The sequence below is a fragment of the Monodelphis domestica genome, chromosome 2 (assembly GCF_027887165.1).
Source record: "Monodelphis domestica isolate mMonDom1 chromosome 2, mMonDom1.pri, whole genome shotgun sequence".
NCBI classification, from domain to species: domain Eukaryota; kingdom Metazoa; phylum Chordata; class Mammalia; order Didelphimorphia; family Didelphidae; genus Monodelphis; species Monodelphis domestica.
In genome coordinates, this window is record NC_077228.1 from 122,805,520 (window position 1) to 122,824,001 (window position 18,482).

At 33.9% G+C, this 18,482-nt stretch overlaps 1 protein-coding gene and 1 long non-coding RNA gene across 4 annotated transcripts in view; one reads left to right on the forward strand and one right to left on the reverse strand.

The window, feature by feature from the left end:
• Window positions 1-18,482, forward strand: part of KCNK2 (potassium two pore domain channel subfamily K member 2) — a 291,522-nt gene that overhangs the window by 121,472 nt on the left and 151,568 nt on the right. For all 3 annotated transcript variants that reach the window (XM_007481391.3, XM_007481392.3, XM_056815921.1), the window contains exon 2: window positions 211-521. In XM_007481391.3, the coding sequence (XP_007481453.1) occupies window positions 211-521 (311 nt within the window). The remainder of the gene's footprint in view (window positions 1-210; window positions 522-18,482) is intronic.
• On the reverse strand, window positions 211-12,291 carry LOC103103038 (uncharacterized). Its single transcript, XR_008916215.1, has 2 exons — window positions 10,170-12,291; window positions 211-557 (listed from the first exon to the last, which is right to left on the reverse strand). It is a non-coding gene; the product is annotated as an uncharacterized LOC103103038 (long non-coding RNA).

Sequence of the window (18,482 nt, forward strand, 5' to 3'; positions counted from 1 at the left end):
ATTTCTCTGGGCAGGTACCTGTACATAGGACATTGGATCTGAGATTCTAGGAAGTGACATTTGGTCGGAATATCATAGCTCAGTCACTTTCTACCAGGAAAGCAAAGAAAGCTGAAATAAGTTATGCTGGCCCCATATAATAAAGAAACTCACTCAACCAGAACACTCTAAGCCAACTCCAATTTAATATTCCTTCTTTGTTGTTATTAGTGGCGGCACCTGACTTGCTGGATCCTAAATCTGCCACTCAGAACTCCAAACCGAGGCTCTCATTTTCTACAAAACCCACAGTGCTTTCTTCCCGGGTGGAGAGTGACACAACCATTAATGTTATGAAATGGAAGACAGTCTCCACGATTTTCCTGGTGGTTGTCGTCTATCTGATCATTGGAGCCACTGTGTTCAAAGCTCTGGAGCAACCTCATGAGATTTCACGGAGGACTACCATTGTGATCCAGAAGCAGACATTCATATCTCAGCATTCTTGTGTCAATGCAACTGAATTGGACGAACTCATCCAGGTAACCTGTATGTAAAGAGTTGCTGTTGTGTATTCCCTAAGGAGAAAGAAAGAAAGGGATTCTTTAGACTGTAGAGTAAGGGTTGGCAGCCTATAAGATGGGACACTATATTGCAGTGACAGTGGCCTCTAAGAGTCCCCATCATACACATCTAATTTTTTTGTTCCTTCTTTCTGTCCTCTTCCACTTAATCTCACATATCTTCTATCCCCTCTCCTTTTTACTTTTTATTTTTTCTATACCTATGTCATAGGCCTACCAATAGTACTATTGATAGATTTTGAGGAGCTTTTTTGGGAGCTCTTTGGTTTACAGAATCTGTTGGTTCTGATCAAATACTTGGATGACTAATTATTATAGAAAGAAATGTGTATATATTTGGGGGCTGCAAGAAGAGGCTAACACAAGGCTACTGTGAGTTGTGAGAGTAGCAAGATGGTTATCTGAAATCAGAAGCAAAGGAAAGATGTTTCACTTATTTGGTGCCCTTTATGGGCAACAAGTTGCTTCTGATTTCATTTGCTCCAATCAGTGTTCATTTAGCATAATCTCCTTTGTGAATGCACCCAGATTATACTGATTAAGCTTCCATTCATCAGAGTTAAAAGCAATTTACCAGATTTCAGAGGAATGAATTTATTGATCTATCCTGACTTAGCTTGCAACTTGTTTTTAAAATAGGAAGAAAGAAGAAACCTGGAAAATTACAGTACAATTAAAAACATGTATTATTAAGCATGTATACAGTATAGTGGGGTAAGCCTTGAGATAAAGCATTAACAGATAGGCTTATTATTCTGTTGACAGAAAGGGATATTTCATTTGCTCCTTTCCTCTCCTTTAAATTGTCTTTATATTGATCAAAAGGGTGAGACTAGAACTTTCCCAGGAGAGAAATGACTCAATTTATATTCATATTTCTGTTATAAATCATAATTCCTATATTGTTTCAAGTCAGACTAGAAGGAAAGTTAATTGTTGAAAATTTATCAGCTAATTTTTTTATCTTTATCTCACAAAAAATCTACATTATCTGAATTTAATCAAATAAACTCCTTGGGAAAAAGAATGATTATCTCTGAACAAGATCCATAATCTAGCAAATTCATTATAATATTCTCACTATATTCTACCTTTCTGGCTTTCCATGAGCTGTATTTCTATTTTACAACTATGCTATTTTGTCCTCAAAATTAGATATCTAAAGTTAATAACCTTGCCCAGATCCATGACCCATACTTTTACTTACACTGCATCCTCCTTTTATTGCCCAGAAAGTCTTTTCCACTTATCTTTGACACCCACAGCTCTTTCTCTATTCATATTTCCTGTCCCCTTCCATGTTTTGTTCACTTGGTGGTTTTTGGCAGATAGGATGGATTATTGTAATTCAAGGTAGTGCTGGAGACTGCAATCTGTGAGATGGTTGGGACAATTCAGAGCTGTATAAATGTGTTTAGGGTCTTCCAAATAGTCTAGAAGTTATGATAGGTTGATATATTGTGTAAGGGAAGGTTGGTTATTTTGGCCTCACTGTTTTTTAAATGGCTGAAGATTAATTAAATACAACCCATTTTTATCATATCTTCATGGACAATCAAATTTCACCTTATTTACTTTATGCAAATTGATTTTTATTCATCCATTTGTTTAAATTACAAACATTGAAAATTGTGATGAGTGGGATTGACTCTTATTGACCAAATGTGATGTCATCAGCTATCAAATCCATTGTTTCAAATTTTCTTTTTCCTATAGGGGAATAGTTACTAGTGACATATTATGGAGTAAATGGAACTTGAACTCAAATCCTTGACTCCAAATTATATATTACGAATTATGCAAGTGTAGGAGGTGGAAGATGATGGTAAAGAGAGATCATATTAAGAGGACCATTGGCAGATGCTATTAATCTGTCAACTTCTTTAATGATTTTCATTAGAATATATCACGATGACTTCAAAAGTTGTAGGAGGAATTGATCTTTCCCCATTATCCTTTAAGGTGTAGAATACTAGTGCTAATGAAAGAGAAAGGCACAATGGAAGTACTTTGGAGGAAGACTTTATTGGCTTTGGATTTTCAACACTTCTCTCAACAACTTGAAGAGGAGAATCAAACTAAATTTGATCTGATGCCAAGAATCATTAATTAAAGTTAGGAAGAAATAAATTGGTAGGAAGAAATAAAATGAAGACATTAAAATGTTGTTTTTGCATAGTTAATAAAGTCTCAATGTACAGAACCCTATTATTGTATAGTTTTGTCTAGGCTCAAGATCTAGTGTATATATATATATACACACACATAGTAAAGCACAAAGCATCTTCTGCTCTATAAGTTTTAGAAACTCGAGTTCATTTTTGTTGTTAGAGCAGCTAGGTAGCACAAATAGAGAGCATTTATTGACAAATATTGGTAAATGGAGAATATAAAGGATGTAAGCTACTAGGTGTCATCAAGCATCATTCTAACTTATGTAATAAAGGATTCACTAAAAGAATATTAATGGAAAATAATGGATAGGAGAGTGTATTATTGAATGCTTTAATCACAAGTTGAGAAAGAATGAGGGGAATGACTATAATCATTAATTATAATGCACTCTTTAAATAGTCTATGCCTGATTATTTCTTGAGTCTCAAAATGAAACACATGTGACTTTAACTTAATTCTAATCCATGTTTCCTAAGCAAATAAACATCTCCAGAATGAAACTGATCATAAATAATTGATATAAGAATTGACAAAATATAACTTTTAAAATAAAAATATGGAATATTATCAACAATAATAAGTACCTTATACTTTTATAGGCTGTCTTTATGACTTTTAAAAGTGCTTTCACATATATTATCTCATTTGATCTTTGCCTCAATCTCATGAGGTAAGCAGGTCAGGCATTATTATCTTCATTTTACAGGTGTGAAATAGAAAGGTTAAGTGATTTGCTCAAGATTGTACACATAGTACCTCTCTTCCCACTCTCACTTCTGTCATTTATCAATTCCCAGGATACTTTTCCACCTTTGTCAATGATTTCCTGGTTCATGTTCTTTCTTTTTCTTGTGTCCTCTGCTACCATCTTCACTGATGTAAAAATATATTGATTCACCTAATACTTGAATCTATCAGAATTTCTTATTTCTGGAAGCTATAGTGATCATTCTTTTCACCCCATTGCTTTAAAACTCTGGACTATAAAATTCCATTTTCTAAGCACAATTTCTTGGCCTTCTGTCTTTCCTTTTTACTTATATGTACTAAATAGGTATCAATGTGACCACTTCCTTAGGTCTTCTCTCCTAATGCATCACACTGATGCTGACATCATTTGCCATCTTAAACAGACCAAATCCTATGATCAGCTACTTGAATTTTGTTTTCTGTCACTTTCTCCTTATGCATTCGAATATGATCTCTATGCAGATCATTTATAGAACTATATTTCCAGCTCTAGTCTATCTCTTGAATTTTAGTGACATCTCCAATTGCCTCTTGGAAAGACAAATTCAGCATGTCCAAAACAAAGCTCATTCTCTTTCCCCCCAAACCTTCCTTGTTTCCAAACTTCTCGATTTCAGAAATAAGTTCCTCCATCCTTTCTAATCACCTGTTCTTACAACCTCAATAATGTCAACTAAATTCCTTATTCTCACTTAGTTCATATATTTAATCCATTTCCAAATCTTATATTTTCTAAATTTATATTGCTTGTATATCTCCCTCCTCTTCTCTCCACTTACATAGAGTCAAGCAGTAAACATTTAAATGCCTGTTATGTGCTAGTCACTGTGCTAAGTGGAATATACAAAGAAAGACAAAAGAATATCTGCTTTCAAAATATCTCACAATCTTAAGGAGACCAAATGCAAAAAACTATATGCAGTTATATATAGGATAAATTGGAAATAGTCAAAAGACAGAAGGCATTAGAATTAAAGGTAACTGACAAAACCCTGTAGAAGTCACAATTTTAGCTGGTACTTGAAGCAAATCAGGAGACAGAGAAGAAGAGGAAAAGTATTCCTAGCATATAGGATAGTCAGCAGAAATTTCAGGAGTTGGGAAATAGAGTGCCTTGGAGGAATAGCAGAGGCCAGCCTCACTGGATCACAAGAATACATAGAAATATAAAGTGTAAGAAGCCTGGAAAGGGAAGGTGAACAGATTATGACAGGTTTTCAGTGCCAAAGAGAAGATTTTATATTTGATTCTGTAGGTGATAGGAAGCCATTGAAGTTTGTTGAATGGAGGCATATGTGTGGAGGTTGATATGCTGATCTGTGCTTTAGGAAGATTATTTTGATATTGGAGCAGAGGATTGGAATGGGGAAGAGACTAGTGACAGAAAGACTCACCAGCACCTGCCTGTAACAATAATTCAGATGATAATGGCTTTCACCGGGGTGGTGGTAATGTTGAAGGAGAGAAGAGGACAAATGTGAGAGATATTACAAAAGCAAAACTGAGAAGGCCTTGCCAACAAGTTGTTTTTGGGGGGTGAGGAATTGAGGATGACTTCCTAGGTTGGAAGCCTAAAAGACTAGGAGGATGTTGCTTCCCTCAACCACAGTAGAGAAATTAGAGGGGAATATATTTAGGGAAAGATAATGAATTCAGCATTGGACATGATCAACATGTCTAAATGGAATATGTAGTCACGATTCAAGTTTTGGTTCTCATCACTCCTCAGATTAATTTAATAGACTTATAACTGGTCTACTTTCCTAAATGTCTCCCCCTCCATTCCATCCTCCATCCATTGCCAATATGGTTTTTCCAAAACAAATTCTGAAAATATTCCTTCTCATCCCACAGTGAGCTCCAATGACTCATTTAGTTCTAAGATCAAATATTAAATTCCCTAGTATTTAAAGTTCTTTATAACTTGGCTTTTTCCTAATTTTGCAATCCTCTTATGTTTTTCTCCCCTCCACATTCTACCATTCAGCTACACTGGGCTACTTGCAGTTCTTTGAACAAATCATTCCATTTCCTAACTCTCTACCTTTGTCTTTTTTTTCCCTGCCTTTGTCTTCATTGTCCTTCCTGCCTGAAATTCTTTCCCCTCTCACTTCTACTTAAATTTCCTTGGCTTCCTTCAAGACTCAACTCTAAGTCTACCATCTGCAGAAATTGTTTCCCATTCCTTGCACCTACAAAATAACTTTCTATGTCAGATGAACCTTCCATCAATTCTGTATGTATATCACTATGCACATAGCCTCCTCAAAAAAAATCTACCCTACTTAAGGGTCAGGACTGCATTTTTTGACACCTTTCTTTGTATCTTAGCACAGTTCCTGGCATGCAGTTGGTATTTAATAAATGCTTATTGACTGAGAGACAAGTATTCATGAATGTAAATTGCAGATGAAATTCCAATATGCATTTGTTAAAGGAGTTTTTAATATAAGAAATTCCCAATTCTGATGGAATCACAAATCTGAACCAAAAACTACAGCAAAAAAGTTCCAAGATTTCCTGTGAACCTCAATTCCACATCTCCTACTTCCTGTTGAACACCTCTACTTGATTATCCTTCTAGCATCTAAAACCAACAATTCAAAATTTGAATTCATAATTATTCTGCCTTCCCAGTGCTTGCCCTAGCCTTCCAACTTTGTTTTTCCTGTTATCACCCTTCTGTTCTCTTACTGTCTAGATCTGAAACCCTCTTGTCATCTTTAACTCTTCTCTCTTCAAATGTTATGAAATGCTGTCAATTCTGTTTCATTTCTCCTTCAAAAACCTATCCCTTTTTCTCCATTCATTCTTGCCACCACATTACTGATCATGTCTCAAGTGTATGATTATTATAGGTAGTCTCCTTTCTGTTTGCCTCAATACCAACTTCTCATTTCTTTAATGTTTTGTTCCTTTAGCTAGCAAAAATAATCCTCAAATGCATAGATCTAATGATGTCTTCCTATAAATGTTCAGAAGATCTTTACTGCTGAGGAAGTAGAATACAAGGTGCTTTACAGAATATTTTAATTAAGTTTTTTTATTTAATAAAAAGTTTTCTTTTTCTCACTCAAACTACTTTTTAAAAAAAGAAAGACAACCCTTGTATCAAATATACATAATCAAGAAAAGTAATTTCTATATTGGCTGAATCTAAAAATATGTCTTATCTTGAGTCCATCATATCTCTTTTAAGAGGAAGATAGCATGCTTCATCATAGGTCCTCTGAAACCATGCTTGATCACTGAATCTATCAGAGTTCTTTAGTGTTTCAAAGTTGTTTGCTTTACATTATTATTTTGTATAAATTATTGTCCTTGTTCTTTTCACTTCATTCTACAACAGTATTTTACAAGTCTCCCCCATTTTTTTCTGAAAAATAAAGTTTCCATCATTTTTCATGGCACAACAATAGTCTATTACATTCATACACCACAATTTGTTCAGCTATTCTCTAAAATGATGGACATTCCTGTAGTTTCTAGTTCTTTGCCACTACAATAAAAGCTACTGTAAATATTTCTTTGAACATATTGGTTCTTTCTTTGATCTCTTTAGGGTATAGACCTGACAGGATTTTTTCTAGATCAAAGGATATGAATACTTTAGAACGCTTCATAAAATATCACAGAGTTTCTGAGCTGGAAGGAAACTCAAAGGTCATTCATTCCAAATCATACTAAAAATATTCTCTACTACCTATGGTCCATAGTAAATGGTCATTCAGTCTTTGCTTAAAGACCTACATTGAGGGGGAACTCAAGAACTCCCAAGGCCTCCCATTTGTTAAGAAGCATGTTACTTAAAGCCTAAGTGTGTTTCTTTATCAGGTCTGTCTATAGCTCCTACCCCTGATTCTGCTCCTACTCCCTCCCTTTTTCCTGCCAAATTGAACAAGCTTAAACCCTCTTTCACATGACAGCCCTTCAAATACTTCCATAATACATGTTTGTTTAATTGTAATTGATTTTTAAGACCCTCTACAGTCTAACTCCAACCTACTGCCTTAATATAGGCATTTCCCAAAATCTTGAACATCTTCTCTCTTTTCATTTTCTTCTTTGCTAATGTCATCCATCCTTATGGCCTCATTCAGCAATTCTTTGAATATAAGTCAAAAATTTGAATTTTTCTGATTTGTTTCTCTTCTAAACATAGATATCAAAAGGCTATATGTTGATTAGGTGCTTATTATATGTCCTTCACTGTGCTACTGCTGGAGATACTGAGGGGGAAAAAAACCCATCCCTGCCTCTAGGTGTTCATGTTCTAATGTAATAATAAACCTATTCAGATCAATGAGTGTGAGAGGCAGGCTTCATATTTACAACAAGACAAAGTAATTAATGACTAATAAAATAAAGTAATATTATAAAAGTATAGTAAAATAGACATTTCAAGTACTTTTCTACTACATGATATTCATTAAGATAGGCAATTTGGAGGTTGCCAAAAGCACTGAGGACTTAACTAATTTTTCCAATGTTGCACAATCAGTATGTATGAAACTGACTTTCTGTCCTCTATAATATATTGCTTCTGAAAACTACTCTTGTATGGTAGAAGAGTTCTACACAAGCTGCCCAGAGTTATGGTTTGGTACTTTGGCACAAAATGCTAAATACATGAGCTTCTAACCATTGTGCAGGATCGAGCAAGAGAGATAACAGCAATGTAATATTCTAATCAGAGGACTGTCTGTTTTCTCTCTTTTTATTCTTGCCTTTAAATCAATTCTTTATGTTCAAATATTCCTCCCCTCCCATGGTAACTAGGCTTTTTTTTTTCTTTTTAGTACCTTTTGGTATAGAAACTCCTAGTCTATTTAAAATTACGCCAACTGTTTCTTCTCTGTCCTTATTTATCCTCTCAAATAACTCTTAGCTATCTCTCAAAAGTTAGTGGGGCATAATTTCTCTCTACTGAAACCATTGTGCCTTCCCAGTTAGGTTATGTTTGCTTATGTAGTCAAATGATCCTACATTTCATGATATGATCCTATCCCGTTATTCTTTAGACTGTTTCTCAGCTGGTTCACTTTCATTAGGGATCTGCAATTATGTATGTGGGTTGACTTCAATTTTTATGCCCAAGTTTTCAGTTGGCATAACAATACTATACTACATACTATATACAATACTATAGCCACAATAATGTCACAAGGTTTTACTGTTAACTGAAAAGTGGCAAACATTTGCAGGCTCTTTAGTTGAAAAGGTTTGGTGGTGGTTGTTGTGGTGGTGGTGGTGGTTGTTGTTGTTTTCTCTTTTTAAGAGTACCAAAGGAATTGATAATCACCAGATGCTCCTAGAAGTTTATTATGTTCTTTGGTTATGCAAAAGTGAAGATGGCTTTGGGAAATAAGTGATTATGAGGAATTGGAGGCCTGGGAAAACTGAGAAAATCCTCTCTAGAAGTCACTGAATGCCCAAACAAATCACAACAAAGTTCATTCCAGGGAAAGGGGACTTTAATTGGTTCTTAAGCTTTGTAATTTTTAGGATTCCAACAGCGTTTTTATTTTTGTTTTTGTGTTTTGCATTCATCAAATTCCTATTCAACAGCTCTCCCTGTCACATCTAACTACTTCTTTAATTTTTGCTGGGGCCTGTATTTGGAAAATTATGGACTTAGGCCTCTCTTTTAAAATGGGAGTGTCTTCTGTTGTTTGAAAATTACTTCTACTTTAATTGTTTTTACATAGGTTATATCCCAATGTGTTAACTAGGAAATATTGTACCTAATCTTTAGACTATATAAAGTGAATTTTCCCAAGTAGATATGTACTTTGTTCCAATGAGAAGGAAAAACTCATTGGAATCTGAGGCTTTTGAATGAAGAAGTAAGAGAAATTATGAAATCAAATTATAGCGTTCACAGAGTAGGACAATGTTAGCTAAGAGAGGGATTCCAGTTCTGTTGGGTACAGAGAGGACATGGCAGTTGAGGTTTGGGTGGTGAACCTGTAATGTTCTTCCATTTTCATGGCCATCATACCTTTACTAGAATGATTAAAGGCTCAGTTCTGCTACTTTCCTGATACTAGATAATTTTTGTCTAGCTCCTACTTCCATTCCTTGAGGTCTCCAGTTTTGGATTATTTCAATCCCTTCAGGATCCTGTTGAGGAACAGGATTTATTTAGAATTGACTTTAATCAAATTAAACTCAGTTCAGTGGGTTTTATTAAGTACCTACTTTATGCAGAAACTATGACAGGCACTAGGGGGAGGGGAATATAAAAATTTACAAAAATATTGTCTACTCTCATTGAACTTCATGGATTAGTTTAGCAAAAATATCCACAAATAGATCTATTATAAAGTAGATCATTTTAATGTATGGGAGTAGAGCTATTTGAGGACTATGAAGCAGAGATTATGGAATTTGGCTCTAGAAGGAACTACTAAGACTAGACTATCCTAGCCCTTCTTTTTACAACAGAGAAAACTGAGGTCCAGAAAAGTAGTCATTTACAACTAATATGGAAATAATTTTGCATTATAATACATGTATATCCAAGATAAAATTTTTCACCACTGCCAGAAGGTTGGAGGAATAATAGAGAGGAAGATGGTTTGAATCTTATAATTTCAGAAAATGTAAGTTGAAAATTAGTATTACATGTTATTGAGAAAATAAAATATTCAAAAATTAAAGGAAAAAACTGTAACTCACCCAAAGTAGTTATTTACCTAAAGCCATATAAATATTAAATCTGGGAACTAGAATTCAAAGACAGGTCTTCTGGTTCCTATCCCGGAGCTTTTTTGAGAGTCCTACTTGTCTTGCCTTAGAATTGTGAGAAAACACACCTTCCTGAAAACAGCACACTATTTTCAAACAGATTCCCAAGAAAGGCAAAAGAGAAACAGCAGAGATAAAATGTGTTTCATTACCTCTAGATTATCCACTGCTTGATTTTTTTAGATCTTAACTACAAAGGAAGTTGGGTTTTTTTTTTTTTTGGTAAGGGAAGTTACTTTTCTTATTTTTGTCATGAAAACAGATTTTTCAAAGTAAATACAGTTCAATGAGCAGCATTTTGACAGTCAGAAATTTTATAATGCTATGGCTCAAGTGTTTAAAACTAATTCTTATCATTATATGATTTTGAAATAGCTAAATTAGTTCCTTTTTGTTGTGCCAAGTACATAAAAATTAAAATTTCTATGGAATTTTTGAGCATGCTTGCTGCTCTCTTCCTGTTTGAATTACACTAGGTACTATAATTTTGGGGGACTTACACTCCTTAGATGGAGAAATGAGGTTTGAAGGCAATGAGGAAAGGGAAAAATGAAAATGACTTCCCTCACTACTCCCTCCTGGAGTCCCTGAATTACTTGAGGAAGACAAAATGGTGAAAGCTTGCCCCTTTGTGGCTGTGTTGGCCCTCAAGGGCGGCAGGAAAGTATTCTCTACAATCCGGATATGTGCTGGTCTGGAGTGCTCACAAGCCTCCTGGTGTCTTCTTGAAAACTGGCAACAAGATGGAGTCTGCCAATGGGCTTCCTCTCTAGATGTAAATAAAAGAGACTGAATTTGCTATCTGACTGCTTATTTGATTTAATTGTTGATTTGGGGTAAAGGAGAAGAGGTTAGGGGGATTGTAGGTCGCCCTAAATCTTTTTCTAAATAATCTAATTACGGAAGTAAAAGGTTTTCTAGTAGGCAGGGAAGAGGTAGAATAGGGGAGAGAACACTGCTCACTGAATAGAGTCCAGTATCTCAATAACTCATGGAATGAAAATCTTTGAAGAAATTAGCTTTCTTGACAGGAACCAGCAATGTTTTAAACAGGAACCCTTGATGTTAGCATTTCTGTCAGTGTCAGAAATCTCCACATGTGTCTTGAAATGCCCCATAGAAACAGCTCCTCCTTAAACTCCCTTCTGTGTCTCTGTCCTCAAGACCCTACTCCTTTGGAGAATTTCCCAGAAGTCCTTGTTCAGTTTCCAACTGCCCTTCTTGCCTCATGTAGCTATTGAGCCCTCAACATTCCATTTCAACCCAATGGTTCTTTTGTGCTACTCTCCATCATTACAGTACTATTAATAATTTCTCAGTGAGAATTATTTTTACTTCTTTTAAGTAGGGCATCTAATCCATCATAAATTATGCTACCTATAGGAAAAGTAAAATTTCATGACATTTGATAAATTGCATTTAAATAAATTAAAATTTAGAAAATTAAAGAAAAAGTTGCATCTAATCATGGAACAATTAAACGAGTCTATGTAAAAATATCAAACATTGATTTGTAAAATGGTTTTTAAATTTCTTAGGTTTTGTTTAACAAGACACATTTTTGTGCTCTCCTCTCCACTATCAGTCAACTTCATTTGTTTTGTGTCTACTGTTCTTAGAATACACTTTTAGGATGTATATTCTATTGGTCATTAAGGAATAAATGGATGCCATTTAACAACAATGATTTGATTCAAACATTTTTAAGGGTCTAATGTGTGCTAGGCACTGGGAGAAAGCCAAAGTTTAGTTAAGACCTGATCTATATACCCTTGTGGAGTTTTCAGACTGCTGTGCAAATAGAATAAGATGTATAACACAGACTGCTATCATACATAACAATGCATTTTAAGTAAATTGTAGAAGTATAATTAAGGGTCTTATTTAAAGACAGAAATAGACTAATCCTTATAAATAATACCTAACATTTATATAGCATTTGTATGTGCTATGCACTATGCTAAGCATTTTATAGTTTTTTGTTTCATTTGACACTTATAACTAGGTTGCAAGTACTATTACTATTCCCATTTTATAGATAAGAAATTGAGTCGAACAGTGGTTTAGTGATTTGCTAAAAGTCACACAACTAGTTAAGTGTCTGAGACCAGATTTGAACTCAGGTGTTCCTGACTCCAGCACTAGTGCTCTATCATCCATGTCAACTAGCTATCCCCAAATACATAAATATACAGCAGAAATGCACAATTGATCATGACTTCATAGATCTATAGATACAAAATGTTGGAGAGGTCAATATAATAGAAATGATTAACAAGGAAAGATGAATTGATTTCTGAGGGGAAAAGATTTTTGAGTAAAGTTTTTAGGGTAGTTAGGTGGCACAACAGGATGTAGGGTCTGGAGTCAGGAAGACCAGTATAATCTGGATTCAGACATGTACTATCTATGTGGACCTGGGCAAGTTAATTAACCCTGTTTACTTCAGTTTTCTAATCTGTAAAATGAGCTGCAGAAGGAAATGGCAAAAATGGCAAACCACTCCAGTAAATTTGCTAAGAAAACCCCAAAAAGAGTTCCAAAGATCCATATACAGCTAACTGAAACAACTTTTGAAGGCAGGATGAGGTAAAATTTGATGAAAAGGAATGGAAAGTTCCCTATATTCAAGGTTAATGTGATGAATAAGTATTGTGAAGTAGGAGGAAACATGTTGTATAGGGGATTCATATATAGTTTGGGATTTCTGGAAAGAGTGGGTCAAAGTTGAGATTACCTTAGAAATGGGGACAGCTACTTGGGAGAGGCCGATTGGGGAGCTAGATATGATTATGAGTAAATGAAATGTTTTTTACAAGTAGATAAAATAGTGAGAATATTATCTCGAACATTTTTCTTCTCTGTGGTAGAAATCCTTTATATTTCTGTTTGATTTACTCTCTCAAAATCAATTTTCAACCTATCTCAAGAATATTAAGGTGTTGATCTTTTAAAACACAAGATTAATTAATTCTTGGTGTATTGAAGTTTAGGCTTTATATAAAATGATTGGTTACATTTTGTCAGTAAAATTGTATTTTTTCCAGGTTAAAAGAGTTCAGCATTGTTTCTTGAATATTTCATTTTTGGAAAGAAATTCATCAAATGATGACAATTACTATAAGGTTTGAGCAGGTCTTATATTCTAGTTCATGAAACTTATGTCAAATCATTTAGTTTATTAAATTTTTTCTTGGTTGCATTTTAAAGGAAACATTATCACTGGGAGATATTTTTCTTAGTCTGTTTCTTCATTGATGCTATGAAAATAAATAGTTTGCAGATGGTAGTGGAATACCCTTTACTTTAGTCATTGGATACCCTATGACTTGTCCATTTTTTAACTAAAAAGAAAGTATGAATTTTCTCCTCTGAACTTCTTCCTAAATAAAAAAAAATGAACATACCCTAGAATGATTCATGAATAAGGAATCTATGTTATTCAATTATACAACTTGGGGCAGTGTTTGCATTCTCTTATATATGTATATGTATATATATATATATATGTATGTACACATATTACACACATATATACATTACATAATATATGTACCATGTATATATATATATAGTTGTGAAGAATCAACACAATGATATAGTATCTATTTCATATGGTTGTAGGGAAAGTACATTGTAAGCTATGTGATATTTTCTCATGGGCTATTATCATTAACAATAGTAACTATTAGCATTATTATTCAAACCTTAAAGGCAATGCAAACAAGAAAACACACTTTTGGTTTTCTGAAGAAGAAAACTATTTTACTGGAGGCTGCTCAAAATTTTAAGGCTACAGTAGACTAGGAAATCAATCAATAAAAAGGCAAGAAATAATACTAATTATGCTGCAGACGTTATGTTAAGAATTGGGGATAGAAAGAAGAAAATATAGTCCTTGCTTCCAAGGAACTTACCTTCTGTGGGAAGAGAACATGCAAATAACTAGATAGCATACAAGGCATACACTGAGTAGATTGGGAACAATCTGAATCGGGAGGGCACTAGAGGCTGAGGGTATGCCTTCAAAAGTTGAATTCTGACCTCGACCGAAGCCAAGGAAATTAAGATGTGGAGGGAAGGAGGATTCCTCTGTTTATTATTCTATTATTTCTATTTTTTTTCTTTTTAGAGCTCTACTTCTTACTATTCTCACTTCTTTCTTCCCAATATTTCCCTCTTCTATTTAAAGCAATGAGCTAATTTTGAATTTTTTTTCCTTTAGCTCCTTGTTCTCTTTTAATCATTTTGTCAATGCCCCAACTCTTTGTGACCCCATTTGGGATTTTCTTGGCAAAGATACTGGAGTGGTTTTCCATTTCCTTCTCCAACTTGCTTTACTGAAAGGAAACTGAGGCAAACAGGATTAAGTGACTTGTCCATGTTCATATAGCTAGTGTCTGTGGCCAGATTTGAACTCAGGAGGTTGAAAATTCCTGATACCAGGTCTCTTGCTCTACTGTGCCACATAACTGTTCTAGGGCTGGCATATACCACCATGGCTGACAAAAATGCTAGCTAACATTTATATAAAACTTTAAGGTTTGCAAAAGTATATGCAAATATTTTCTCATTTTGATCCTTACAATAACCCTGGGAAGTAGTATTACCCCAATTGCACAGATTAGGAAACGAAGACAGAATAAGTGACTTTATTAAGGTCAAATGGTTGGTTAAGTATCTGAGACTGGATTTAAATTCAGCTCTTCCTTACCCCAAGTCTAGAACTTTGCCACCTAGTTGTCTCTAATGTCAGTAAAGGTGGAAGAGATAAATAGAAAATTTTCCCCTAAAATCTAGTGAGGCAGATAGTTTTGGAAAATTATTTTTTTTGTTTAACTTCCCTTCTTTGTACCAAACAAAATCTTATATTCTCACAAAACTAATTTCTAGTTGAGATGTTTCCCAACTACTCTAATTTATAGAAACTCCACTTTAACATATTCAGTTCTTGACATTTTAGGATGTGATTATTTTTTGGAGGTTATGAAGAACTGGAAAGCATATATTCAGAATGTAACAGATCTTCCTGAGAGAAATGTCAAATCTGAGGGTTTATATGAACTTCTGATAAATCTATACTTAACATAGTGCCGGTGTCTGACACATAGTAGGCACTTAATAACAGTTTATGGATAGATATGGAAACAAAAAATGCTACTATAAGAAGGAGCCTGGAAAAAATATCCAGAGAATATGAAGACATGAGTAGAATATTGAAGGACTGAGGAGGAACAGATAGGGTTTTATTAATTATTTTCTAGTGAAAGCAGAAATTAAAAGAGAAAAAATGTGAGAAATTAAGAAGTGGCTATTAATGTGGTTTTGGAATTTGATTTTCCAGATTACTAAAGAAGATACAAAAGTTATAGGCCCTGGGCCTGCTATGGAATGCATGTAATGAATATCAGGAAGAATAAATTCATTTAGAGACTGTTTTTTTCTGATCAAAGAAAATATTAAAAAAATCCACCCACATATAGTCAGGGCTTTGCTGGTAAATGTTTTAACAAGTGACTAGAAAAAAAAAGTATGACAACACATATTTTAGTTTAATCTGAATTATTAATCTTTTCTCTACAACATTCTTAAGTTTACACAATGTCTAGAAATTCAACAAAATAATCAATAAAACCCTGATTTCTAGCATTTGCCAGTTTCTAAGGTAAAAAGTCTCACATTGACAATTTAACAACCAACTCTCATGAATCAATATCAGCTGCCTCCAGCACACTCCTGCATGTAACAGTAAGAGCAGGTAACAAAAGGAAACTTTTATGACGAGGTGTTCAGTCCTTCCCAGAAGACATTTTTTGGGAAGAAGAAATTGGGTCAGATTTCTATATATCAAAGAAAGGAGGATGATTAACAAAAATGAGCCAGAGATCTTATTGCGACACAGCATTTATAACTTCAGAGATATTGCTGGAACATTAATGATGGAAAACATTCTTTCTTTGGATTGAACAGAATATACAGTAGGGGTGGTAGTAAGAAGACTAGTGGAATAATCAATGAACTTGAGAGAGAAAACGTGGCAAAATACATTTAAATAAGGAATAAAGGAGGAAGAATCAGGTAATATCCTAATGGGAAATTCCTATAAACCAATGGAAGGAAATGAAGGGAGAATTCCCAACATGTATCACAAAAACTAGAAATAGAATGTAATTATGATTGAGAGGGACTTTTAACTACTTGTACATCTGTTGATGTACTTTGTTTCTACTAGAAATAGAAGAATTAATTAAAAACTTGCCTTGCCTTGCTGTAAATTTCATCTTCATGATGGTTGAGGAAGTAATAAAATGAATTGCATTTGAGATGGCTATAAAAGACATACATCTATCAGTGAATGTGTACATGAATACTTCCACATATTCATAGAGACACTTTTACATAGGGAGCTAGAATTCAGTTCTTGGATTAAATAATATCCATCTTCTCTCTCCCAAATATATGTACTCACTGTTATAGAAACATTGACAGGTTTCCATTTTCATAAAAATGTTTTAATCCAGCTGAATTTATGGATCTATGAATATTATTGGAATGACTTTGCTTTTTCTGAAGATATCATATCCAGTGTTTTGTTTTTTTAGTGGATGCTACTAATTATTATTGTCTGACATGCTTTTTGTTAAAATAAGATTTTAAAAAAATAATGGCTTCTAATAAATCAGAATAATTGGTTGTAATCACTATCTTTTAATCCTTTCTTTTATTTTCTATTGATGTTTCCTTTTAATCTAGCTAATTAATAGAATGGATTTACAATGACAATTGATTCCAAAATGACACCCATCAGTAACTAATGATTTGCTGTTAACATAAAGTTAACTTAGTTAAAAAAATTTTTTTTTAATCTTTACTGTGTTCACTCATTGTCTACTTATTATCTCTGGAGGAGAGTATTAATGATATATAAGCATGAGACTTCTAAGCAATCTCCTCTCAGAAGGCTCTGGTATTTTAAATTTATTAATTTTTATTTGTAAAGCTCATTTTATACTCTTGTATTCCTATTAGTTACTTGCTATCACTTCTTATATATACAAATATTTTGACATCAACTATTTATTCTTGAGTCAATTGTGTTTAGACTTTTGTTTTTGACCATAGTAACTCAACTTCTATTTTAGTTTTAAATTGCATATCTTATATGGGAAATCTTTGAAGTCTATCTTCTGAAAGGTTAGAGTACCCATTAAACTATGCCAAGCATTCCTATTTTAATCTTTCATGAACTCTTAAGCTAATTTCTTGCCTCCCAAATTCTTGTCATTTACATTTCACCATATTGCTTTCTCTATTGGTCAAAATAAACTACATCAGTGAGGAAGTACACATGCTAATAAGATCACAGATGAATAAAACCACAAGATCATTATAAATTATACATGTATAGTTAGAATGCACATTAGAGCCTATCACGTCCACCTATTTTTTTTAAAGCGGTGTTACCTAGTGGGTAGAGCATTGAACCAAAAATTAGGAAAACCTCAATTCAAATATTGATTCAGACATGTATTAGCTATATAACCTTAGGCAAGTCACCAAACCATTCTTGTCCTCAATTTTAGTCTTCACAAAATGGGTATAATAATAGTTCTTACCTCAAAATCTTATTGTGAGTTGATAAGCCTTTAATGGTTTGAACTCTGAAATTCTTATTTCTTACCAAATCTTCATTCCTTTGGTGTCTTCATCACCTTACTCTTCCAGACTTGTAGTTCTTCCTGGTTTTCAACTTTAGTTAATCAATCAAACAATCATCAGGCAATTTAAGGCACCTTCTAAGTGCAAAGCAATGAACACGGTGCTGAGGATTCAATGACAAAAAATGAAGTAGTCTCTGACCTTAGAGTTTCCATTCAGTTTGGAGGGCAAACAACATATACATTTCCAAGTAAGTACAGAAAAAATTCAAAGTAAATAGAGCTTTAGGAGAGAGGTGGAGAGAATAACATCTAGAGGAACAGGGAAGAAGAAGGTCTTATGTAGGAGGTGACATTTGAGTTGAAAGTGAAAGACTAAGAATTCTAAGATTAGGTGAAGAAGAAGTGCATTACAGGTATGGAGGGGAGTCTTTCAAAGACCACAAGATGAGAGATTTGCTGTCATATTCTAAGACCTACAAGTAGTTCAATTTGATTGAAATGGAAATCTATTAGGAGGAGTAAGTAAATCCAGAATATAAGAAAAGGAAGAAAGAAAGAATATTGATGAATCATTTAAAAATAC